Source organism: Mycteria americana, chromosome 3 (genome assembly GCF_035582795.1).
Source record: "Mycteria americana isolate JAX WOST 10 ecotype Jacksonville Zoo and Gardens chromosome 3, USCA_MyAme_1.0, whole genome shotgun sequence".
NCBI classification, from domain to species: Eukaryota; Metazoa; Chordata; class Aves; order Ciconiiformes; family Ciconiidae; genus Mycteria; species Mycteria americana.
Genome location: NC_134367.1, coordinates 59,735,155 through 59,760,506, shown reverse-complemented (window position 1 = coordinate 59,760,506; position 25,352 = coordinate 59,735,155). Strand labels below are relative to the sequence as shown.

General features: G+C 42.4%; 1 protein-coding gene across 2 annotated transcripts in view; it reads right to left on the bottom strand.

The window, feature by feature from the left end:
• The window catches only part of NKAIN2 (sodium/potassium transporting ATPase interacting 2), a 568,958-nt gene that overhangs the window by 6,089 nt on the left and 537,517 nt on the right, over window positions 1–25,352 (bottom strand). For both annotated transcript variants that reach the window (XM_075498664.1, XM_075498665.1), the window contains 2 exons: window positions 22,300–22,360; window positions 2,362–2,443 (listed from right to left, as the gene is read on the bottom strand). In XM_075498664.1, coding sequence (XP_075354779.1) covers window positions 2,362–2,443; window positions 22,300–22,360 — 143 coding nt within the window. The remainder of the gene's footprint in view (window positions 1–2,361; window positions 2,444–22,299; window positions 22,361–25,352) is intronic.

Below are 25,352 nucleotides of genomic sequence, written 5' to 3'. Positions count from 1 at the left end.
ATAGTTGTATCCTGGATGGATATGATTATACCTTGGACAGTGGTGAGAGTATGGCAATGGACTCCATAAAGCAGGAGGTCTATTCTATTCTATTCTATTCTATTCTATTCTATTCTATTCTATTCTATTCTATCCTGTCCTATCCTATCCTATCCTATCCTATCCTATCCTATCTTCTGCCTTTCTATGTTAAATGATTCTTATTTTTTACTCATCCCCTAGAGATGCTGAGCATTGTAATGTGCAGGTGACATTGGCCAGAGAGTAATGTAAAGTCCTGTATTTTTTTTTTCTCCTTGAATACTATGGAGGCTAACACTGATGTTCTTTGGTGAACTAGATCCCTAGGGAACCAAACCCTTCCTCCCAATAAATAAAGCTTTAAAACATTGAGTATGGCCTGCTGTTATCATATCAGTGTGTTTTGATTTGCAGTATGTAATATTGCTGTAAATAGTGCTACAAGCAGATCAAACCATGGCTTGATTAATTTGACATTCGAATTTGTCACTCTGCTACCTAATGGTCTGCCTACATTTACAGAACAACTGCAGTGTGAATACATATGCATATGTTCCTGGTGCACCTCAGCTGTAAACAACAGAAAGGTATTACTAAATGCTGTAAAAGCCTCTAAAGAACAGACTGTAGCAATTCTAGAGAACCTTGTCACATACTATACAGTCAGCAGTAAACATGAAGTGTCTTTGCTTGACAGTGGCTGAAACATGGCAATACTTTTGTGGGTTGATTGGACAAAACGTCAGCTTACATACTCATTTCTGTCTCTCAGTTAAGACAGCGAAATCACCTATACTCCAGTGAGAATGCAGCATTGAAATAAGGCGGAACATAGTTTACATGGATTAATCAGATATCTCTTCGTCTCAGCTACAAGCTTAAAAATATTGCCTTCTTTTTTTCCACAGATCTAGCTTTCTTTCCAGTCAGTATGAAGATGCTCAGTAAATGCAGTCTGCTGTTCTGGAAGAAACACTGAGAGCATGAAGAGAATGGGATAATATCTCAGCCAGAGGGCTCCATATGTTGATGACAAGGTATGGTATACTGAGAAAGAAATAGGATTAGAATTGTTCTAAGTGCCTATGAGCCACACATAATACTAGGAAGGAAATAACATTTTCTAAATACACAGCACCGTGCCAAAAGTGCAGGTGAAAAATCTTTACTTGAGCACAGACAGATGGGAAGCTGAAGTTAAGATGGCATTGGAGATATGCACTATTGTAACTTGAGATTATTAAAAAGCTCCTAGCAAAGCTCGGAAAGGGCCCAATCCTAAGCACTACCACAGAATTCATTGTACCACTGATAAAGGAGTAAATGCCAGTTCCATGCAAAAATCCACTAATCCATTAGCAGACTTGCTTCCACTAATCAGAATAAATGAAATGACATTCAAGGGTGAATGGAAGTGTATGTTGGGATGGTTATTCTTTGCTTGTATTCCATTCTTTCCCTCAAAAGAAGTGTTCAGAAGAGGAACAAAGGAAAGAAGTAAATGTTGCCCCTTTGTGAGCTGTTCTGTGCTGTGCTTTTACCATGTAGGCCAGTGATGGTAAATAAAAAACATTTCAAAAGGCTGCAGCAGTGAGGTAAGATTTATCTGGGCAGTCAGGACTGTTCTGAATTGCAGTTGGCATCAGTAGAAGAAATATTTGGAGATGATTATTCCTGGACTGGTCTATTGTTGGGTGTTAGCTCTAGTGTGAATATACTCCCGTTGTGTGTATGTGCTGAGATTTGATTACCCATTCAATCCCCAGATATATCAGGCTGCACTTCTAGGCAGTGGATGGAATTGTCACTCTCACTGGTTAGGTAGAATACTGTCTTCTATGCAAACTGGTTTTAAAAGCCGTATGTTGTTACTTTTTTTTTTTTTAATGTGGAGACTGGAAATGAGGTACAGAGGTGCCTTAGTAACAGATGTGCTGGTAAGACAAATGCTAAATGCGTCCACTAAATTAGCAAGTTGCTGAACTTTTGATAAAATTTAATAAAAACCACTTTTTTGCAACCAAGTTTTGTCAGATTTGACTATTTTTTTACTAAACCGAATTCTCATTGCCTTGAGTGGAAACTACTTGAATGAAAATAAGGGAAAATCAGGTGAGAGCTGGGTGTTCTTTAAACAACTGTGACACATTGTATCCTGCCATAAGAAATCATTATTATTAAACAGAAGAGTAATGTTGGTGCTTAAGTGTGGCATGAATTCAGTCTCTCGAAAAAGGCTTCTGCCTATTCTGAATTTTTAAGTCACGTCATCTTTCAGCTTAATGATCCTTTAATATCAGCCTGCCACTCTGCAGAATATCTCAGAAGTTAAGTACTTACATGTACATGGGCTGTAGCTGTAAATGAGATGTCTTCTGTGGACCTTGATAGCCGTAGGAGTCAAATCCACCTATGAAATCAACTGAAAGGGGGGAAAATTGCTTTCATTAGCGACAGCTTTTCAGAAGTGATAGGCACTATCATTCAAGAACCACCCAGCACACGGATTACTTTTGATAGACCCCCTAATAATCTGTTAAAATTGGACCCGCTAATTGTGGAGATGCAGAAAAAGGGTAAAAAAAAATAGAGAAAGGCAAAGTTCCTTTTTAAATTTTAAAATCAAATTAATTTTAAAATCACAGCAAGGCAATGAGGGATTTATAACAGCCATCTGTCTATCAGAAATAGCCACACATCCCCATTTTTCAGGTAGACCACCTCACTGGTGTACAAAACAACATGTTATTCAGATATTACAAATGCTAAAAATGATTTACTTATTGGCATGAATGCATCGCTTCTGACTGTGATTACTGTGTCTGCCTTGCTGTCATACTGTGGTTCAGTGATGTAGAGGAGAGAGCACATTGATCTGACTCTGAGAGACAGAAGTTTCTCTGATTCCTTGCTTTGACATTTGGGTTGAAATGCACAAACAGAGGGTAGGAACAATTTATCTGAGCTTCAGAGATGAGCTTCACAGATCTAAGGAAACCAGTGTTTCTCTCATGGTGCTGGAGGTCTGCAGGAAGGTTGTAGGGTGGGAATTATTTATTAATTCACACGACTGCCAGTTCCTGATGGTCTTCTCATGTTTATTTTAAACAATTTCCAGGGCAATTCAATCTCATCTGAGCCCGAGACCCCTGTTTTTCTGCTATAAAAGTTTCTTTACACAGGTAAAAGCACACCCTTTGCTTCCTTGGCACCAGGAGACCCAACTCTCGGCTTTTGCGGGTTATTTGTGGGCAGCTCTCATTCCTGAAATACTGTCTCATACATAGCAGATGTGAATTTGACTTGACTTTGATACAAAAGGACTAAAGAGTTCAGGTATGGAAGTGCGTTTTGCACAGGTCTGGGCACTGCTACTGGCAGACTGGCTCTGTGTACATTAAAAGCAAAAAAAACCCCACCAAACTGTTCTTTCATAGAGGATAGCTGCTTGTGGATCTAAAATGCAGTAATATTCACATAAAAATCGCAAAATGTAAATTTATAACCCTTGGTTTGAGAACTTTCACAGTGGTTGGAGCCCTTAAAACTTGCATTTATGAGGTTGTTTTATACCAAGGTACCCCTCAATGTGTGCCATACTTATCAGTGCAGTCACACGCATTCCAGACATGTTACAAAATCAAATTCTTGTACCCCTCTGTCCACCATTTACCTTGCAAGCAAAGATTCACCAAAAGACTAGACTGGACCTGTACAGTATGTCTCCATTGCAACCACAGACATGTTGAACCTGTCATTCACCTTCTTCCCTGGCAAGAATGGCCCCTGCAGAAATAATTTAGCTGATTCTGTGCTCTGTGGCAACATTAGGTATACTCCTATCTCAGAATGATGTTTTACTAAATTAATCCCCGACATCTCTAATGAAGGAGGTTCTATAATCTCTCTGTGTTGCCTTTCCCTGCGCCTAACTTCCTAATGTCTTATCTAAATGTAATTTCCTGCAAATTAACTACTTTTTCTACATTTTGGCCTTTTCTCCCTATGGATATGAAGACAAATGAGCCATTTTTTTTTTATTTTATAACTACTTTTAAGCATTTTCAAAAAGTGTTTTCGTGCTATCCATCTTTTCCAGATTTAAGCATACCTAGTTCTTTCAAATTTTTCTTGTGGCCCATGCTTTCCAAGTCTCTAAATTTCCAAGCCTAAAGATCCTTCTTCAGTCTGCTTATGTTTTTCTTACAGCGTGGTGCACAAATCAGGACTTACTGGAACAACTGCCATGTAGGTCTTCTGTACATTAGCTGGAATAACATGGTGGGTTTTTTGTTGGTTTTTTTTTTCCCCTTCTTTTTTCAACAGCATCATACAAACACTTAATAACCAGATCTTTATTTTTATGTTTTGACACTAACTGTAGTCTAGCCAAGTAGTCCGTATTTTATCTGAAGACATTTGATTGATTCTTCCCCACAGGAGTTCTTTTGCACTTGTCTGTATTGAATTTCATCTTCTTGATTTCAAGCCACTTCTCAAGATCATTTTGACTTCTAATCCTATCTTCACAAGTGCTTGTATCCCTGGTTACATCTGAAATTTTTACAAATGTTCTCTCCTCTATCATCCTTGCTGTTAACAAAAATAATGAAGAGAATTATTTCCCTAGCTGAGGTCCCAGTGGGATCCCATCTGAAATGTCACCCCAGCTGGTTGATAACTAAATTTCAAATAGAGTTTTAAACAATTCTGCACACAACCTATGATGACTGCATCTGGACAGTGCTTCCCTGGCCTGCTTACAAACCTTTCATAGGGTCAAAATCTTGCTAAAATGAAGACAAATGCCATTTGTTGCTTCCTACTTACTCACTGTCTGTAACCATCAGAATAACTTTATTACCACGTGATCATGTCTTTGGAAGCATACTAAGTTTATAGGCACAGAATGAAGAATTCACTATAGGAATTTTGTTGAGTGAAGTGCTAGGCTGGGGGGAAATAAAACCCCTCTTATTCAAATACAAAGATTGCAGCAAAAAGAATGGACTTGTCCTTGCTGTAGCTATGGTTTGTTGTTCTTTTGCCCAGTTTTCCTTTTTTTCTTACTCTTGACCTCTGACAACACAAGTCAGAAAATACCTGTGTTGGACTGAGTGTCTCACTGGTGTCAACCCATGTCACTTTATGGATGTTGCTTATATGCATTTGTCCGGCTTTGCATTTCTTGTGTACTTCCCAAGACCCTTCAAGCAACCAGTGAAACATTATTAGAGGGCTGCAGGCGTAGATACTCCGTTTTGCAGTCGTGGGGCAAAAGGTCTTAAGAGTGATTTTAGGATTGTTTACAGAAAGCTAAACCAACGTGTTAAGAAACAGATTTCTTTGAGTAAAATGAGTTTGTGTGGGCATGAGGGAAAGATGCATGACAAATATCTCTGCATGCATTGTGTCTTTGCCCTGTTGCACATAGTAAACACAGTGTGTTAACAAGCCAGATTGTCAAGTGACAAACAAGGCACGCTTGCAGAGACATTTCTGCGTTCAGCTGACAGTGGAAGTTCCCACGTGTGTAACCAAATGATGGCAGGGCAGAGGATATTACTGCGACCTTGTTGTAGACATACAATGGCTTCTTACACACAACAACAAACTTTGCAAGGGATAAAAAGTACGAAATAGAAAGTGAACTCCAATACAAATGATTTCAGTAATTTCTTTGTAGCAAATTTTCTTGAAGATGGCAGTTTCTCAGCACTGCAAAGCCTGTGGTGTCCAAACTGTGCTAAAAGCTCCCTGTAGACTCTGAGCTAGTTTCTTAAAGCATGCAAAATGCTGCCCTTTCTGCAGGCATTTTATCCTGGCTGTGCCTGAAAGGTCACTAAAAGTGTTGTACGACTGATACATTCCTGGCAGCAGTAACATGAGATGAATAAAACAAGGCTCATTAGCTGAATCGCTACAGAGGCTTCCATCCTTAACCTCATCCATCAAACACATTTTTGACTGTTCTATTTTACATTAATCTTACATGTCACTGTTATCAGAAGTGGCTCTTTTGTCATGTTTTGCTTTAGTAAAAGCACACGTACATGTACAAGCAAACACAGAATCCCATTCCTTTGAAATACTGGGTGCTGAGATGCTTATTTTCCTGGCTGGACTTGAATAGGATAATAACAGCACTATTTATTTGTGAAATGTGTTACAAGAAATTCAGCCAGAGTGTTTTCTTCCTTTACTGGTGTTAAGGGGCTTGTCAGGCATATGACTGTTGTTACAACTGTAACACAAACAGGACGTACGGCTCAAAATAGGGACATATTTTTTATTACTGAGTACTCACAGGGATGTGAAGTTTCAGCCTTTGCTCACAGTCCCAGTCCCCACTGTCTCCATTGTATATCAGGACAGGATGAGAGGCATAAATGGGTTTCTCATTTTTCATTTCTGGAAGTTTGTGGTGTATAGAGGGACCGTTAAATTGGGATGCACAAAAAAGACCCCATTAGCATGGATGCGCATATGGGAGAAGGGACTCTCTAGAAAACTAGCAGCGAGAAACAATGAAACTGATGAAATCAACAGATGGACAAAGAGAAAGGAAACAGTGTGGAATAAAAGCAATAACATCTTCCTGTAGAAAGCAAAAGGAAAGATACTGAATAGAAACCAGAAGGCTAGACACTATTTGCCTTATAGAAATTTTCTTCTTTAAGATATAAGTGCAAAAGCATAAAGATTCAGGTCCACAGCTAATATATATATTTATAGCTTCAGTGACTTCACTGAAGCAATGATAATTTACATTAGCTTAGGATCTGACCCAAAGTGTCATTTAGGGCATATGTGTATAGAAACATGACTGACGCAATGGCTTTCCTTGCATATTAATAGGTATGCAAAAATCAGTGCAGACTAGATATGAAAGGATATAGAGTTTAGGAATGGGGAGGCAGATGAGTGGCTTTATCTGCAAAGAAAAGGAAAGGGAAAGGTTGGGAAACAGCCATGTGCTTGGCCAACCTGTGACCTGCAGTATGCATGACTTCTTGACTGCTTTCAAACCCTCTCCTTACAGAATCACAGAATCGTATAGGTTGGAAAAGACCTTTAAGATCATTGAGTCCAACCATAAACCTAACACTACCAAGACCACCACTATACCATGTCCCTAAGCACCTCATCCAAACATCTTTTAAATACTTCCAGGGATGGCGACTCAACCACTTCCCTGGGCAGCCTCTTCCAATGATTGATAACCCTTTCAGTGAAATAAAATTTCCTAATATCCAGTCTGAACCTCCCCTGGCGCAACTTGAGGCCATTTCCTCTCGTCCTATCGCTTGTTACCTGGGAGAAGAGACCGACCCCCACCTCTCTACAACCTCCTTTCAGGCAGTTGTAGAGAGCGATAAGGTCTCCCCTCAGCCTCCTTTTCTCCAGGCTAAACAACCCCAGCTCCCTCAGCCGCTCCTCATCAGACTTGTGCTCCAGACCCTTCACCACCTTCGTTGCCCTTCTCTGGACACGCTCCAGCACCTCAATGTCTCTCTTGTAGTGGGGGGCCCAAAACGGAACACAGTATTCGAGGTGTGGCCTCACCAGTGCCGAGTACAGGGGCACGATCACTTCCCTAGTCCTGCTGGCCACGCTATTTTTGATACAAGCCAGGATGCCATTGGCCTTCTTGGCCAACTGGGCACACTGCCGGCTCATATTCAGGCGGCTGTCAGCCAGCACCCCCAGGTCCTTTTCTGCCAGGCAGCTTTCCAGCCACTCTTCCCCAAGTCTGTAGCATTGCATGGGGTTGCTGTGGCCCAAGTGCAGGACCTTGCACTTGGCCTTGTTGAACCCCATACAACTGACCTTGGCCCATCGATCCAGCCTGTCCAGGTCCCTCTGCAGAGCCTTCCTACCCTCAAGCAGATCAACACTCCCGCACAACTTGGTGTCATCTGCAAACTTACTGAGGGTGCACTCGATCCCCTCATCCAGATCATTGATAAAGATATTAAACAGAACTGGCCCCAACACAGAGCCCTGGGGAACACCACTTGTGACCGGCCACCAACTGGAGTAAACTCCATTCACCACCACTCTTTGGGCCCGGCCATCCAGCCAGTTCTTTACCCAGCAAAGAGTACACCCGTGCAAGCCATGAGCAGCCAGTTTCTCCAGGAGAATGCTGTGGGAAACCGTGTCAAAGGCTTTACTGAAGTCTAGATAGACAACATCCACAGCCTTTCCCTCATCCACTAGGAGGGTCACCTTGTCGTAGAAGGAGATCAGGTTGGTCAAGCAGGACCTGCCTTTCCTAAACCCATGCTGGCTGGGCGTTCCCTTGCTACTATCCTTTGCTACTATTGCTACTATTTCCTTACTTTGTTCCTTTGCTACTATTGTTTGTTTTGCTGATTATCTCTCCCCTACCCTTGATGCATGAGGTCCTGCCTCTCACAGCGGTGAATGCACTGTAGGCACTCAAGCCTGCCTGCACCACAGCATCCACTTCCTGCCTGTGGTTCCTTCTTTAAAAGTGAAAATGTCTTTGGTAGTAATTCTGTAATGAGGGTGGCTTCTGTCACTGATTCCTCCTCTCCTCCTTCACTTTGTCCGTCTCCCTGATGAAGCAGCTTGGGTCCTCCAGCTTTATTAGTTCCATCCCAGACACCTCCATCACATCCTCAACCTCTTCCTTCCTCCCATCTCCATTTGTTTCTCTCCACACCATCTGTCCTATTTCTTGTATGAACAAACTGATAAAGTAGTCCTCCTTTCTTCAGTTTGCCAGCCTTTTTCACTCCTCCTTTTACAGTCCATTTCCCCTTCTCTCTTACTACAGTCACAGGAATTTTGTCCTGTAAAACTTCTGCTTGTCCCAGTGACAGACTCTTCTCTTGATCTCTTTTTTTTGCATTTCCCTCCCAATACAAATACATGTAAATTCCTTTCATACAAAAATCAACCCCACCCTTATCCCTGCTTATTCCATTCTCTCTCTCTCCCCTGATGTTTTCAAACACTTTCTGGAGCTACTTTCCTCCATTTCTGTAGAAGATTTTCTCCCATCTTGTGTTCTGTCCCTTGCACACAGCTGGAACCACAGTCAGATCACCTCTTCCTATCCAAATTTGGATACTGGTAACTCAGCGCACACAGTCCCCTCCATGGTCACCCAGCCACTTTTCACACAGCTGTTGCTCTCTTCTGCCTGAAACCTTTGCCTCACTGGCCTCCACTCTCTTCTGCAGGTTCTCACCTTCCTCCTCTCATCATTCATCTCCTTTCTTGATGGTTTTCCCTCCAGCATGCTGCTGGAGTCCCATGAGCAGTAACCTCTGCCTTTTATTTTTCTCCACCTCCTGTAAACTGGGTAGTCTCACTCACAAGTGCAAATTCTGCTGTTGTCAGCTCTCTGAGGTGTCACGGAGTACCCGGCTTGGGCTCACTCTGCTCCTTCTATACAAAGTAAAATCTCAGCTTCTCTCTGTGATATTTACCCATGGATAATTAAACATCAATTCCAGTTCAGCATGGCTGAAACCAGAACTCTTAGTTGCTCCTCCCTAACCTTCTCTGCTACCTCTCATAATGAACGATGGCACTGGTATCCTCAAGTCTGCCTGTCACTTGGGGATATAAGTTAGATGTCAACTTTGGTTTGGGCTGTGCATGATTTAATTTCCAAAGATTATTTTTGCATATTGAAGAGGAAGACTTTTCTATCTGTTGACACAGCTGTAACATTTGCCCAGGTCTCTCAGTGTCAAACACCACAATTGTTCCTTTTTTTTGAACTCACCAAATGTGGAGTTAAGCAGATGAAAGATGCAAGGACTCATCTCTTTGGCTAGGTTACTCCTCTCTGCATCCTGCTACTGATATAATCTTCCAAATTACATCAAGTAGAAGCTAAATCTTTTTACATTTAAAGCTTTTTGTGGAGACTCCACATTAATCTCTCCTCCTTCCATTTCTAAAAGCTAAATTCTGCCCCCATGCTCCCAGCTTGACCTCCATACTTGTAAAATTTCCAAACACTTTCTCTCTTTGTAAGAACTTCTTCAAAAACAGCTCTCTCCTTACTTTCCCTAAAACTCCTCTTTGTTCTGTTGGCAATAATTACGCTGCCGATGCACTTATATTCCTGTCTACCACAGTGAATAATATTTGCTCATAGTTTCTTTGTGCTCACTTTCTGTCTGTACCCACCAGTTGCCTGTTGTCTGATACATAGATTGCAAGCTCCAAGAAGCTCCAAGGGCTGGCATTCATGTTTGTACAGTGCTTGGCATCATGGTAGTCCTTAAATATATTCATGAATCTAAAGCACTAAAATAATATTAAAAATTTACTATCACGCATGATAAAGATGGTACCATTGAAAAAGTGCTAATGACCAGGGAAGCGTATGTTCATGTGCATATGGATGCTTCTTGGACATGCATGTCATGACGGAGTATATTTCTGTGTGGTATAGCAGAGAGAGAGAGCACATCTGACACGTGAGGTCTTAAACTTATGTACACTGGCTCCAGAGGCAAAGACTTGGCCCCCTGGACTCAGGCCTCGGAGGTGCAGTGATTAAGCTTCACCACCACAGCAAGACACTCCACTGCACGAGTAGCTGGGAGAGAGGAGAGATGGCAAACAAACTGCAGCTAATAACGTCACTGGAGGCACTATTGGTGCAGAAGTGAGCATGTGAGACAAGAGAGCTGTGCACAATGCTGGTAGCTAAAACCTGGCCAAACTCAGAAAAAATGGAAGGGACTAAAATTAGGCTTGGTTTTAATAACTTTGGAAATGACATATGGGAAAAAATATAAAAGAACATATGGGCACACCCTTGCTCCTGCAGCTTTGCCAGTATCCTGCTACCTGCCTTGCTGTTTGGTGAAGACACTTCCAAACACTTTAGTGCTGCTGCCTTTTTATGCTGTGAGCATGGCCTGGTGGCTGTTCCACAATATAGCACACAGGAGGAGGTTTGCTTGAATACAATCTCAATAAAGTTTGTTTACAATGATAACCAAACGTTATTGGTCTCTTTGTGCTGAGTGCACAGTCACTTAGACTTGCAAAACAGGATGAAGCCAAGCCCCGGCAAAGCAGGGGGAAGGAGGGCATCTGCGAATACGTGAGGCTGTGCCCTTCCTGCCGGCACAGAAGGGTTCAGAAAGGGCGTCAGGACTTGGATACTTGATCTGGTTCTTGCGGTGGAATGAACTGCATTTCTGCCAAACAGCCAGTAATTGCCTGTGAGTGCTCTTAGCTCACCCATTTGCAAGGTGAAACTAAAACCTCAGATTTTTAAACTGTAACCTCATGGCATTTCTGAGCCCTGTGATGTCCACAGGAGCAGCAAAGGGAAACCTCTACACAAATTTTGGTGGAGTTTCTCAGCTCAGATTCTGCCCCCCTGCCACTATTTCCATGCAGTTTACTTTTATAATAGTTAAAATTATTCTGTAATTTTTTGCTTCACAAGGTCTTTTCCTCCAGATTCTTCTCCTCTTATCACATTTCTTGTTGGATAGGGGCTTGCAGCATCATCTTCTATCTCTGTTGCTGCTGATCTCCTGGCTAATTCTTTGATCAGTCCTTCTGCGATAAGATGTAGGACTGGGGAAGTATGCAGGTTTGTGAAATCTGATAAGCACCACCTGGTGTCACCACCCTTACAGACGTACTGACGGGGATCTCAGCCTGATACTCCCTATAATGAGGACCAACCAGGGATGCAGATATTGCATTCAAGGTGAGCTCAGCTCATTGTTGTACCCAGCAGAAAACACCAGCATGAAAGATGCTGAAGGTCCAGAAATTAGAGAAGCCAAATAGCATCTCAGACTCCCAGGTGGAGAAGGGGTGGTCAGCGGCAGAGCCTCAGGGCAGGAGGCGAGGAGGACTATGCTCTCGAGCAATGCCTCAGCAAGGCAGGGCTGGCCAGCAGCAGGAGCTGTGTCAGGGAGGTGGGAACCAGGGTCATGGCTGAGCAGAAAGGAGCCAGGATGAACGCAGCCAGGAGTAACCAAGCACGGGCTGGGAGGCACGAGCGAGGCTTCAGTGGCTGAAGGCAGAAGCAGGGACCGGATATAGGGCAGGCAAGAACAAGAGCCATAAGCCAGGAGGAAATGGCTGGAGAATAGCTGCAGCAAGGAGAAATACTGGACTGAAACTGTCAGCACTGCCTTTTGTATCTGATAAATGCAACAAGCCACCTGTCAAGCTTATAGACCTGGAAATAGGGTTGCAGTCAGGCAGGCTGCTGCTTGACCCCTGCAAGGCTTTGCAAGGCTTGTCCAGGCTTGCAGTGGGACTTGTCCAATGCTCAGTTAAGAGTCTGGAAAAGACCTCCACTCAGCTATGAGAACATTAATAATCTGAAGAATATATTATTTTTCTAAACTGGACAGACCTGGACGCTGCTGGATAATAGCCATTTGCTTTCAAATTTTCATGCTTGAGTACTGAGCAAAAAAATATAGCCCCGAAAGCTTTTGACTGACAAATCATTCTAAGAATTAAAGAAAATGTGGGGTAGACTGAATTATCATAGCAGTTATCAAATGAATCATTAGGAAAAATTCTTCTTAGCCAGATCATTGCTAGGGGCAAGCAATAAAGAGAGGAAAAAAGAAAAAAGGAGGAAAAAGAAAATACCTGGGGCACTGTCCTCCAAGTGTGACCACCACACTAATAAATTAGAATAAGACTCATTAGTAGGTGCAACAAAGTGGAGAATTAAGGCCCAAATCTATGAAAGTTAACAATCCAATGCTAATGAAGACCTATCTAGATATTTAAAAGGAAAAGTAATAAGGAAAACTTTAACAGAAGGCATGCTGATAAAAATAATTTAGTACAAAGCTATGTCTCAGGCACGTAGGAAACTGCAAAGAGCTCGCCTTGACTGTCTCAGCAGGGAAGACACTAAGAGGCTGCGGACAGGTGTCCTTTTCAGGGCCACTGGAAATGGTTAATAAGTGTAGACCACCTGTAGAGGAGCTCATCACCGCTCCTCTCCGAGATGTTGCTGTCCTTCAGTCCAGACTGAGCTTGGCTGGCCAGGACCCGCTCTGTTACACCCGCTCATTCTGGCTGAATCCCCGAGGAGGCAGCCAGCCGCCCTCCGAGGCTAAGAAACCAGGGTGGGGAAGGGGGCCGGTAGCCCTGCACGGCTGCCTGCCGGCTGCTCGTCCGCCTGTGCTCAAGGGGGTCCAAGCTGCCCTCCCTCCGTCAGGGCGAAGGAGGAGATGCTCCCCCGGGCACAGCGCAGGAGGCCTGCCTCCAAAGCCTGCCCTCCACGTTCAGCCCAAAGTAGCAATACATGACTGACATCAAAACGAAGTCTTTCAGCGGCATCAAACCAAAACACAGCGGTCTGCCTGAAACCATTTTCCATGCAATTTTCAGCTTGTGGAGAATCCCAGATTTTGCTGGTTTTTCCTAATTTTGAATATGAGTTTTGTTTATTTTTAAATGTCAAAACATTTCCATGGCCAGGAAGACCACATCCTACTCAGCTGTGGCAACAACCTGAGCATCTCTTCAAATCATCTGCGGCTTTTGTTGTCAGAACTGTCACTAGTTACTACCTCATTTCTGCTACCGGTTTGACGCAACCATGTGGGGCATTGTTTCAGGATCTGGATGTCTTTGTGTTCCTTTCCTGAAACAATTAATTCATGACAAGACAGTAATATTTTCAAAATGTTTTGGTATGAAACGTATCTTTCTTTGTAAGAGATGTTAACTCTTCATTCCCTTTTCACATGTGCGGATCTTTTCCAATACTTCTGCCACTTGTCTTTCTTGAAAAGATAAAACATGGGTGGTGAATAGTTAAAAAAAAAATGATGCAAGGTAAGTACATCCCCCTGGCTGTTACAATGCATTGATTTTATTAAGCAGTATCCCATTGTGATGAGCTGCTGGAATGGAAATGTTACTTCCTTCAAGCTCTACATTATGTTATTTAGACATTTTTTAAACTTGAGGTTGATGTTCACCACAGGAGGTGGTGATGGATGCAAGGGGAGTGGCAGGGAAGGCAGTGAGGGAGAAGAGAAATTGTCATAGATGGAGCCAGCAACACCACCATTTTCCCCCATGTGATTTTATTTATATATTTGCCTTATACCACAGCCCTGTCTCCTAGGGATTCTTTGAACATCAACTTCATTAGTTACGAAGGCAGCAATCCATAACCAATTTTCTTTTCATGTCAAGCTTGTTCATGTATAAACCCAGCCCTTTTGTTGGAAACATTTGCAATTAATCCTACAAACAAAGAAAATGCAAATCGTACAGTCTACCCTAAGCAACCTTTCTGACTCAAGGCCCTGACCACCATCTATTATACACTAAAATGAATTGAAATTCCCACTTTGAGTCTAACCTAATTTTCTAGTGATAATAGGCATGGATTCCCAGAAGCATTCTGTGCATCTAGATAGTAACATCCTAATTTCCTTTCCTGGTAAATGTTTTAAATAAGATTTTAGCACCAAAGGAAATTAACCTTTAAATTAATTGTAATTATAAAATGCCATCACTGATTTTGTCTTCAGACTAATTACTTGCTATTATTTAAACAAACTGCACCTCCTCTGAGCTTTAAGTTTGTTTCTCTCTCTGCAGTGCAGTGCCAAATGATCACAGACCAGGCTGTGTAACGTCTGCCAAGCCCTATGACACCTTGGACCGCTCAGGTCCGCTTGCATCTCAAACGCAGACGGTTTCAGTTGTCATGTCTTCCTGCCATAGGCTTTCCCCCCTGCGCTTCAGCCTCGCACTCTGCAGCTCAGACATTTTCAGCCTGTGCTTTCTAACCAGCGAGCATGCCTTGTGGGATGCGGAGTGCCTGTGCTCTGCGCCGCTGAGAATGAGATGCTCAACGCCAGCCTTCTGCTCTGCGAAAGGTCCCCTCCAAGACAGGACATGACTGGAAATAATGACACAGGAACCAGCTATTGATATGTGCAAAAGGTGGATGCTGTACAGGCATCTCAGGGAATTTCCTAAACGTTCCTGGTGGCACCGCGGCTCTCCAAGACAGCTCTCTTTAGGATGGCAAGGATGAGGCAGTACCATGGGATTTCAAAGGCTTCTCTCTCTCCATGCTTCCATCAGCATCCTGACAGCCAAAGGCATCCCATTTCCCTCCCTTTGGTTTACTTAGTTCACGTAGCAGTCACCCCACTAAATGAAACAAGTAAATGGGAAAAGCTTCTAATTTAGCCACAGGCTGTAAATTGGAGAGTGCAGCTGAGCGAAAACAAGCTGTAGCTTCAGCTTTTGTAGCCTGTTCATTGAATTCTCATTCACGAATGACCTGTTCAACAGTTGGAGAACAACTGTGTTTTAAATATTACCTTGCATTTGTTCCTACGCTTATTTGCTCCTATGTTCCCTCTGCAGACTGCCTAGGCTGTCCCTAGCATTAACCAACAAGTCAGACCAGTGTTTCACCCTGTTGTGAGAGGCATCTGCGGCAGATAGGGCAATTTGCTCTTTGGAGTTACATCCCTGCCTCCGCTGATGGTGGTGGAAATCTTGATTGTTGCTTTCAACTGCAGGCCTGGTTACATGTGGCTGTAGGTATGTGATATGAATACCATCCTTGGCTTTTTGTGGCATCAGTGAGGGGCCCAAAAATGCAAATGTGTTTCTCCTCATGATACCGCTATTCCTTTATGACAGATTCCGCTTCTATTATTTCAATGATGTAAAGGGTTTGAAGATACAGAACCCCCCTCCCATTTACCAAAAAATGATCACAAGTTCTGTAATATTGCCACAGGCTGAGGGAGGCAGTTGGTGACGGTCTATAAAACCTGTGGCAGCATGGAAAAGGGGAAGATGGAATGACTGCTGTTTTCCAGAGAAAGACACAGGACACATTACACAAATGGTAGGTGCAAAACTAACAAAATGTATAGCTGAGGTGCTGGAACTCCTTCTCTCAGGAAGCTGTGTCTGATAAAAATGTTCTTAGTTCAAACGTCTTAGTTCAAACACGTGTCCAGAGAAGGGCAACGAAGCTGGTGAAGGGTCTGGAGCAGAAGTCTGATGAGGAGCAGCTGAGGGAACTGGCGTTGTTTAGCCTGGAGAAAAGGAGGCTGAGGGGAGACCTTATTGCTCTCTCCAACTGCCTGAAAGGAGGTTGTAGAGAGGTGGGGGTCGGTCTCTTCTCCCAGGTAACAAGCGATAGGACAAGAGGAAATGGCCTCAAGTTGCGCCAGGGGAGGGTTAGACTGGATATTAGGAAATTTTACTTCACTGAAAGGGTTATCAAGCATTGGAAGAGGCTGCCCAGGGAAGTGGTTGAGTCGCCATCCCTGGAGGTATTTAAAGGACGTTTGGATGAGGTGCTTAGGGACATGGTATAGTGGTGGTCTTGGTAGGGTTGGACTTGATGATCTTAAAGGTCTTTCCCAACCTATATGATTCTGTGATTCTGTGATTCTGTGATTCTATGATAGGAGTACACTTTCAGGAAGAAAAGATCATTGTGGGCAATGAAATACAATGAGTCCACTTCTGGATAAGGAAGTCCCTGAACTCCAAATTACTGACAGGATTTTTGGGGAACCACAAACTTGCTGTGCTATTATATGCCTATATGGCAACTAGATATGGAAGTAAGCATCAGATGTTCTTCATTGCTGGATATCGGATATTGGGCTGGATAGACCTGGTACCGCCTATCTTGTGTTGTGATACACAAGTGTAACAGCGAACGCTGCATTGGTGTCCAGCTGTGGTGTCACCTTTCAGCTGGAGAGGAAGCGACCTGCCAGGCTGCCCAGGACAAAAACCTCCAGAGATGCCTTCAAACCCAGCCTTGATGCAGAAAGATGGTTGCAGTCATCTTCAGCCATCTCCCTCAGCCTTAGTTTCTGTTTCCTTCCTATCTTTGTCCTGTCCTGGTAGTCTCAGAATTTACAGCCATATTCACCAGAAAATGGGAAGGGAAATAAAAGAGCAGAATTAATAGCTGAACGTTTGCTACCAGTTTCTCTTTGTCTTTGTTTTAGAGATTTTTAAGCAGGGATAGAAGCTGATGTATTATTTCTCTGTAATGTCTTGCTAAGCCGATTGTGAAAAGCATTTGGCACAGAAATGAAGTGATACCTGAGCATATTCTGCACTTCAATAGTGCCTTTCATCCCAGAAGCTCAAAGTTATGAAGCAACACGCCTGTGAGTTTGTCCCTGTGATTATTTCCCATTTTAAATAAGGGAAACAGAAGTATGGAGAGGTTAAATAACCTGCCCGGAGGTGGAAGGCAGCCTGTAACAGAGCTAAAAATAAAAGGCTTTTCTACCTATCCCATATGTTTGTCAAAATTTCACATCTCTCACAACTAATGAATTTAATATTGTCTTTTAAAAGAAAATCTTTGTCATCACCTTTGTACTTCCCAGGTCAGGCCTAGGATCCCAGAGTGGATTGTTGTTTGGCACTGAATTTATTGGCACATAATTGCTATGCTGTATTGCTCACCAGTAGATATCCCCTATCTGGGGTATTGTCTTCCTGAACGTTTTCAGTAATTCAAATAGAATCTTGAATTCAAGCTTTTACGGGGGGTGTGAAATAATTTTAAAGGGTTGTCTAGAGCTTTACTTCTGTGCCAGACATCCCCAAAAGCTGTGCTCAAGGGAATATGCCGCAAAAATCTATTTAACCTAGTTGCAATTTCTTTTGCTTTGCAGTTTACCTGGAAACAATGCCAAGAGAAAAGAAGATAGTGTATGTGCAAGTGGGATCCCTGCTAGTGTGAGATAGTGCAAAGGTTGTACCTCATGGTACTCAGGGAACAGTCAGACAGGCCATATTTATTCTCTGATTGCCTTGCCATTGTGTTATGGTAGGTAAATGCTGCTTCTTCGCCCTGTCTGGGTCTGCAAGGGAGCCTTCTGGATTAGGATTTCACTGTAGGACACACTGAATTGGTGATTTTCTCTAGGGTGGGGTTCCTTGCCAGCCAAAGCTGTCCCCCTAATACTGGACCAGTCCCCTTTCCCTCAACAGAACCTGCAAGGCGAGTGCAAAACTCCCACTTCAGTAACCCAAGTTTCTTTTTTAATTGCTTGCAGACAAAAAGCCCCAGGAGGATGCTGCTTTATTGCTTACATTCCAGGGTTTTCCACAAAATATCTGTATATTTAATAACATTTTCAAAAATACATTGAATTTTCTTTTAGTAAGGCAGTAACAGCTTATAGCAGGGAGCCAAATTGCTAGCGAGGAAATGCACATTAAACAAACATTTCAATGTTATTAAAAATAATGTGCAGCCTTTGAAAAATGCAGGCCTAATACGATTTTGGAAAACAAATGAGGAGCTCCAATAAGTTTACAGCTGTTGAATGCCTCCAAGTAATGATAGTTGCTGACATTTTCATGGTTTATTTTTAATTGCTCCAGCTAATAATGCTAATGAGGTAAGAATGACAATGGCTTAGGCATACCAGTGCCAATAGCAAAGAGGAGAGCATTGAGTCGGCAGCAGCCCTGCTGGGCACCCGTCCTGCCTTGTCTTTCCCAGATGGAGACCCGAGGTGCTCCAAGCCTCAGAGTTCCTCCACCCTGTGCAGCCACAAGGAACACGATGCAGAAGGGACCTTTGGGAGTCACAAACCACCCACAAGAGAAGTAGCTGGGGAAAAGCCACCCTTGTCTGACCCTTGGAGATGGGTGCTACAATTTGGCTCTGGTGTGCCCAGTGTTAGAGCACTGCTTGGGACTGTACCAGGAGGGAAAGGAGCTTCCTCTTTAATCCTTGATGCAGAATTAACCCAAAGCAGATTGTTCTCATGAAAGGTAGTGCGGACTTGTGCTTTGATTTAGGGGGCCTACTGCTGGATTTATTTGGTGTGTGAGTGATTAAAACCTCTAGACTTGCTGATTCAGCCCTAGTTATGACCCTGATTTGATCACTGTATTGTTCCGTTCCTAATCTTTTAGTGAGTTTAGAGCAGGTTAATCTTAGTGAAATGTTTGCTTAATTCTACCCTCGCTCATTTGTTCTCTTAATAAAATCTGCATAAAGAATGGAGAAATAGTAATTCTTTCAGCTTGTTCCAATTACTCTGAGAGCAAAGCTAATTCAGCTGAAGCAGCTTAAGAGCAACTTGATTGTGTTTCTACAGTTGAGGTTCTGTGCCAACAGAAGATGAGGCAACGTCTCTGCTCTGGAGCAGTGTTAATATGTTCCTCTGGTTAAAATCTGGAACGTGCCCCTGCCTGGCTCTTGGATGTTGCATGACTTTTTCTCTAGTGTCATGCCTTGCTGCATGCTCCTGCCAGGCTTAGTGTTTCTGCCTCTTTTGCTTCTCTTCTGGACTGCTGTTGCTCCCATGGCCCATTAACAAAGCAGAAGAAATGGAAGAGATGTATGGGTGTTCACCATGTCCATTGTGAGGTGCAAAAGGCTTTTTCTGTTGGCTCTCTTTCATCAGAAAGGCTTTTTCTATTGTCTCTATTTCATCAGACTTGGAGTTAAATGCCCCTTTGGTGTGACCCAATATAGTTATCCTTATGATCCTTTGCGATTGGCAGTGAGGCATCCCATTTTTACAGGCATGGTGGTCCTGAAAACCAGAGATCTAGATTTCTCCTATGATGTCTATGAATATGGAGGTGGATAAGAAGACAGCAGTGTCCCTCTGTTCTTCATGGACCACTTCAGAAGCTGGGAAAGCAGGGCAGTGGTGTGGGAAAGTTGCTTTGTGGTGACTGGTTTTACCAGAGGATCTTTCACAGCTGACACATCTTTAGCACACAGAAGGAACACCAGCTGCCAAACTGCATGCAAGCACAAGCCCAGCCTCACCTCTTACCAGGTATGGATGCTAGGCAGGGGTTGGTGGGCAGCAGAGTAAAGCTTTTTTCTGCTATACTGGATGTCCAGCAAGTCTGGGGGAGGGAGTACACCGTGGACTTCATGAACAAGAGGGTGTCTTCATCCCTCTGTGCCACAGAGCTTGCTCCATAGCAGCATGTGGGGGTGAGGAACTGAAAAAGTGGAAGAATAGACTATGGGAAGAGAAACACAGCTAGGGGATCTGAAGTGACCTCACACCAAAGACTCACATATGCAGGAAGCTCTACCAATGGCTCTGGGATATATTCCACTTTTCCTGAAAGGTTTTCTCCTTTGCATTCACTTGGTCTGCATGAGATGACTCCATCTGTGAAAGTACTGAGGAAGTTAATGTTTAGGCATCTTCTTCTGGAATATAAATACTAAATAACATGGCATCCATAAGGGATACATTACTTCTCAGAGGAGCACGATAGATGGATGTGTTTCCAAAAGGGAAGGAAAAGGTGAGAAAACATATCTAAATGGAAATAAAAGAATCCAAAATTAAACCTGAGCAGGGGGTATCCGTACAGTCTGCAGCCCCTGGCTGTCAGAGTGAACGCTTGGCATACATCCCCGTGGATGTCTGAGCAAAGAGAACTAGAATCATTCTTACTCTCTGCTACATGCAGCCTCTCAGTAGAAATTAAAGCTGCTTTAATTTTATGATACCTTGAGGGACGAAATCTAATCTGAACATTATTGCAGTGTTGGGATGAGTCACCCACAGAAGTTCCCTTTTTCTCTTTTTTTCCGGCCATGCTTCCAGACCTCACCAGAGGTGAAGCCGCAGCACCTGAGCTTGTGCTGGCTTCATTGCACTGGGTGGGGATTTGCCCTGGTACTTCAGAGAGATGCTCACAGATGGGTAAGATAGCTCTTTGGCTAGAAGAGGAGGCCTGGATGAGGTGTACCAACAAAGTAATAAAAGCCTCAAAATAGGCAAGACGATGGCAAGAAAAGGTTCGAAGAAACATGACAATCTGTGGCTTCTGAACAACAGGGAGCTCCTGCCACAGTGAGCAGAACACAATACCATATTGGCCACAGCGCTTTGCTGCCAGGGATGCCGCTTTACAGACCATGGCAGAAATCTCTCAAGTGTGCTCTGACTTCTGTGCTTGTTTGGTGAGCCAAGTTACAAGTCCTTTCCTCACTTTTTACTTATATCATGCCCTAAAGCATTATGGAAGAGTGAAAAAAAAATTTAAGCCCTTAGAAGAGAGGGCAGAATAGGGGACTTCATTTTGGGGGGCAAGGAATCACTTTCCTCCAGCTCTGTGGATAGTGAATGCACTTAATGGGAAAGTAGGAGAAAGTACATATGACTTGGGTCTTTCCCTAAAAAGACAAGACCTATTTGTGACACACCCCTGCTCCACACGCCTGTCCCAAACTCCTTTTACTCTCATGCCTTCCTCGCCTCCACAGAAACACAAAGACAGCTGAAACGAGCATAGTTGAAAAACCTCCAAAGTGTGGTTTGATTTCAGCACTAAATCTCCCCTTGACGGCTCACAGTGGCACTGTATTGCCAATAGATTATAGGGTTGCAGCTATTTTCTGCGCAGGGGAACACACAAAGGAACCCCCACCAGCGCTAGCAGTGCTCTCAATCAAATAAAACCCCTTCAGCTTCCTGTTGCAGAGCTCTCTCTAGGATTCATGTATATTTTATCAAAGTTACATGCAGTTCTGATACTTGTTTCGAAAGTGCTTTAGCATGAATCCCAAGATGTACTGAAATGCTGCAGTGGCCTTTTTAAAAAAACCAAGGTTAGAGTAGAGAAAAAATGAAATGGCTTGACTCTATGGCATGTAATAAGAGCAAATTCTGCTCAACAGGCTTCTATTGATATAAATAAGCAGAAGAAACACAAACACACATCTATATGAAATCATTTCGCTCCTTGTAATTGTACCCTGGGAGGAACAAAGAGGAACTTCACAGTTTCACCTCTCATAAATGAAGGTCCTGCAATGATCTAAAGCTATTTTTTTGCCAGAAGTGCTTTTACAAGCCAACACAGAAGCCAACACAGAAGAGCTATACCCTCAGTGGTAACCAATTACTGTGAAAATAGTTAATAATAATCTGGAATAAAAAAACCCCCAAACCAAACAAAAAAAAGCTTGTGTTTGCCAATTGGGATTTTTGCTTGTTTTATTTTCTGTCTTAAGCTAAGCTGTGAGGAAAAAAATTTGCAATGATCTTTTCAGAAAAAATGAGTATGTATTTTTTAAGCTGCATTTCACTACTCCTTTGTCTTTCAGGAATTTGCAAATTTTAGAACAAGAAGGATGGACAGAAAGCATGTTCTGGCTACAGTATAATATAGCATTTAGGTTGAAGTCAGCAAGAGCCAACATAGTGGAGGGATGATTTAAAAAAAAAGAATTCATTTTGTATGTCATAAAGCTTTAGTACTTACAGCTGTCCTCTTCTTCAGTAATACATTTCACAACATAACAGGCATAGATGAATCCCGCCAGCTGAAACAAAATGTATTAGTGTTAGATGTAAAGCAAATACAATAGAAAAACAAGAGTTGGTTTTAGAAAAGCAACAACAGAAACAGAAATAACAAAATTCACCACACTCTGTTTGATGAGGTAATGATAATTCTTTACAACAGTTTGGTAATTTTAATAATAACTGCACTTTCTTATTTTATGTGATTCTTTTGGAAATAGTCAGGAAAATTTTGCATTTTTCTTGAAAAAAACACCCTTCAATAAAACTTCCAAAAATTGCTAAAAATTTTTCCATTACAGAATTGGCTTCTTTTTAATTATTGAAAACCAGAAAACCAAATGGATGGTTCGATGGATGGACATTTGGCCACTGAAAATGTAAATATTTCTGTCAAAATCATATTTATTATCCAACAAAACCTTACCCTCTAGCAGAACTCTGTTTTTTAGCAGAACCTTGCTGGCTAAACTGAGGATTAATTCAGTGCACTTGTAAACTGGCTTTGTAGTGATATTTTATCACTTGAAATTAGGGCTGTGGATTAGTGGGACTTGCTCCCGTATCTGCAATAGCCCTCAAGCCTCAAGACATATCTAGCTCTTTGGATATGTCTGGATGTGTTTACATCGGCGTCTCATGCTGCAGCTGGCAAATTTGTAACTCGTTCCCTTCATTCCTCAGAGCATGCCCAGAAGTGAATTGTAAAGAGAAGCAACAGGATTTAAAGAAAAAGAAAATCTGGAGTGGTTCTGAAGTACCATGGCAGATTGCTTATCTTACAATACCTCCTAAAAAATAAAAAAAAGGGAATAAACAGCCAGTAGCACACATGCAATGGGCCAAGTATCATGTGAGTCCTCTGCTAGTCCTTCCACAAAGTTCCGTCATTAATGAGAAGTTACACCAGAAGCAACAGAACAAATACGGGAGCAGCAGCACGTGCCACGTGTTGCATGCTTTACATGGCTCCCCTTACAGGTAGGTCTGGAGAGTTTTCTCTACTGATCGCCAACAAACCGTTTTTCATCCTTTAGCTCATCACTGAAGTTTGCATGGTAGGACGTCAAAAGAATTCACATTGTTTGATCCCTTTGTAGTGAAAAGTGAGCTGTGCTGTTGAAACGTGTTATTCTGTACAGGTCTCCTCACAGAGATCTTTTCATGAGCTGCAAACCCAACTGTAGACTTTGGGAATTAGTTCTTTATATGGATAATAAAAATGCCTAAAGGCTCCAGCCAGGACTGAGCTCTCTGTATGCGTGGTGCAAAACCCATAATCTTCAGCTGAGGGAGATGATGATCTTAATTTCAGACAAAGTAATCAGTTGGTCAGACAGTAAAAAGGGTGAAATCTGAGAGAAGGCCACGTATTGTTATGAATGCTGGTTAGTGCAAATGGATTTTTTTTTCATTAAGCCAAGGCACACCTACAATCACTGCAATATTGTGGGTTCTTGGATCCCTTAATATTACCCGCATACATGAAATGCAAATAAATCCATTCTGTGTCCTAGTGCCTTCATACCTGAGGCAGTGACTGTGCCTAATTTACTCCAGCACTTACACAGATATTCCTGGTGTTTCTCTCAGTTTTCTATGTAGAAAGCTCTCCATACCTATGAAAGGTAGCTTCTAACATCTGTATGGGTGAGAGACAGCTAAAGGAAAAAAAAGCCAGCCCCAAGACTTTTCTGAAGAGATCAAGACTTGATTTGGTGATCACACTGCAGCCAGCATAGATTCCTGTTGGGAGCCCAGAAGCTGCATTACAACAGAGCTAAATCATTAATTTTGTCATTTTTTATAAATCTGCCTTATAGTACTGATGGGAAGATTTTACACCTGGGAAGGATGAAATATTCACCACTGGACACAAAGAACGCTCTGTACCAAGAACAGTGGCATTCAGCTAATATCAGCATTTCATCTCTGTTTTATTGGATCACTCTTTCTTTTGGTTTCTTGGCTTCAAGACAGAGGGCTAATTTTCTCCACTGACTTATGCCCTGCATAAAGCCATTGACTTCAATGACATTACATGAGGTTTAATTCAGCAACGAATTAGGCCCAGAAAGGTTGTTCATAAATGATTCCATTCTTGGATGTGAACCTTGGCTTAATAGTTTCTCTGTTCTCTTTTTACAGACCATCAGATCCAAGATAGCTGAATAGTTGCATCTCTAGTAGGCGACCGCAATGGTAAAGCTTTTCCTGTAATACAGTTCAACACTTTACTATCTGCTGAAACACCACAAGTTCACATGTTATTAACTAAACTTCTCTCACAAAGCACAGCAAACAAACTGTATCACAAACTGTGCTTACAACTGATCTTTTAATTGTATTCAGTTGCATCCCTTAAATGTCTAGGGAACTCTTTTGATATATAAGTAAATCCTACAGCATTTCATCAGATGAGTTTGCTGATTAAAAGAGTGCCTTAAAGCTAGAAATTTTTCTGTTCTAAATACAAATGGAAGTTTGTCTCCCATGAGATAATCAGAGTTCATAAAATAAACCTCCCCTTCTCCCACATTTATCCAACCCTTTGCTTGGTACACATAATAATTGTGTTTTAATTTGAACATCACATTAGTTTTTTGTTTTTTCTCTTTTTTAACCAAGCAATTTATCAGTTCTGATCCAGTGATAGCCATTCAAGATTTATCTTCTAATTGCATCAGCAGCAGAGGGCACACATTCAGAGCTGAGTGTGGCAGTTTTTACTTTGAGGGTGCTCAATGGCCCAAGCCCATGGTGACTACAAAGACCTCTGGGCTGGAACCAGGAACGTGCTTCCTCCCCGATGGACTCAGACTTCCTGTAGGAAGGGTGCAGCTCATTTACGCATGTAGCAGTGCTTTCTTGGGGACCAGTCAGCTAATTAATGTTAGTTAATGAATTCCCACACGGATGAAGGCCCCTCACAAAATTTACCACCTTTGTTATAGTGTAAGATGCATTTCTTTGACCTTGTTTCTCTTAGAAAAACACACTGCCACGGACCTA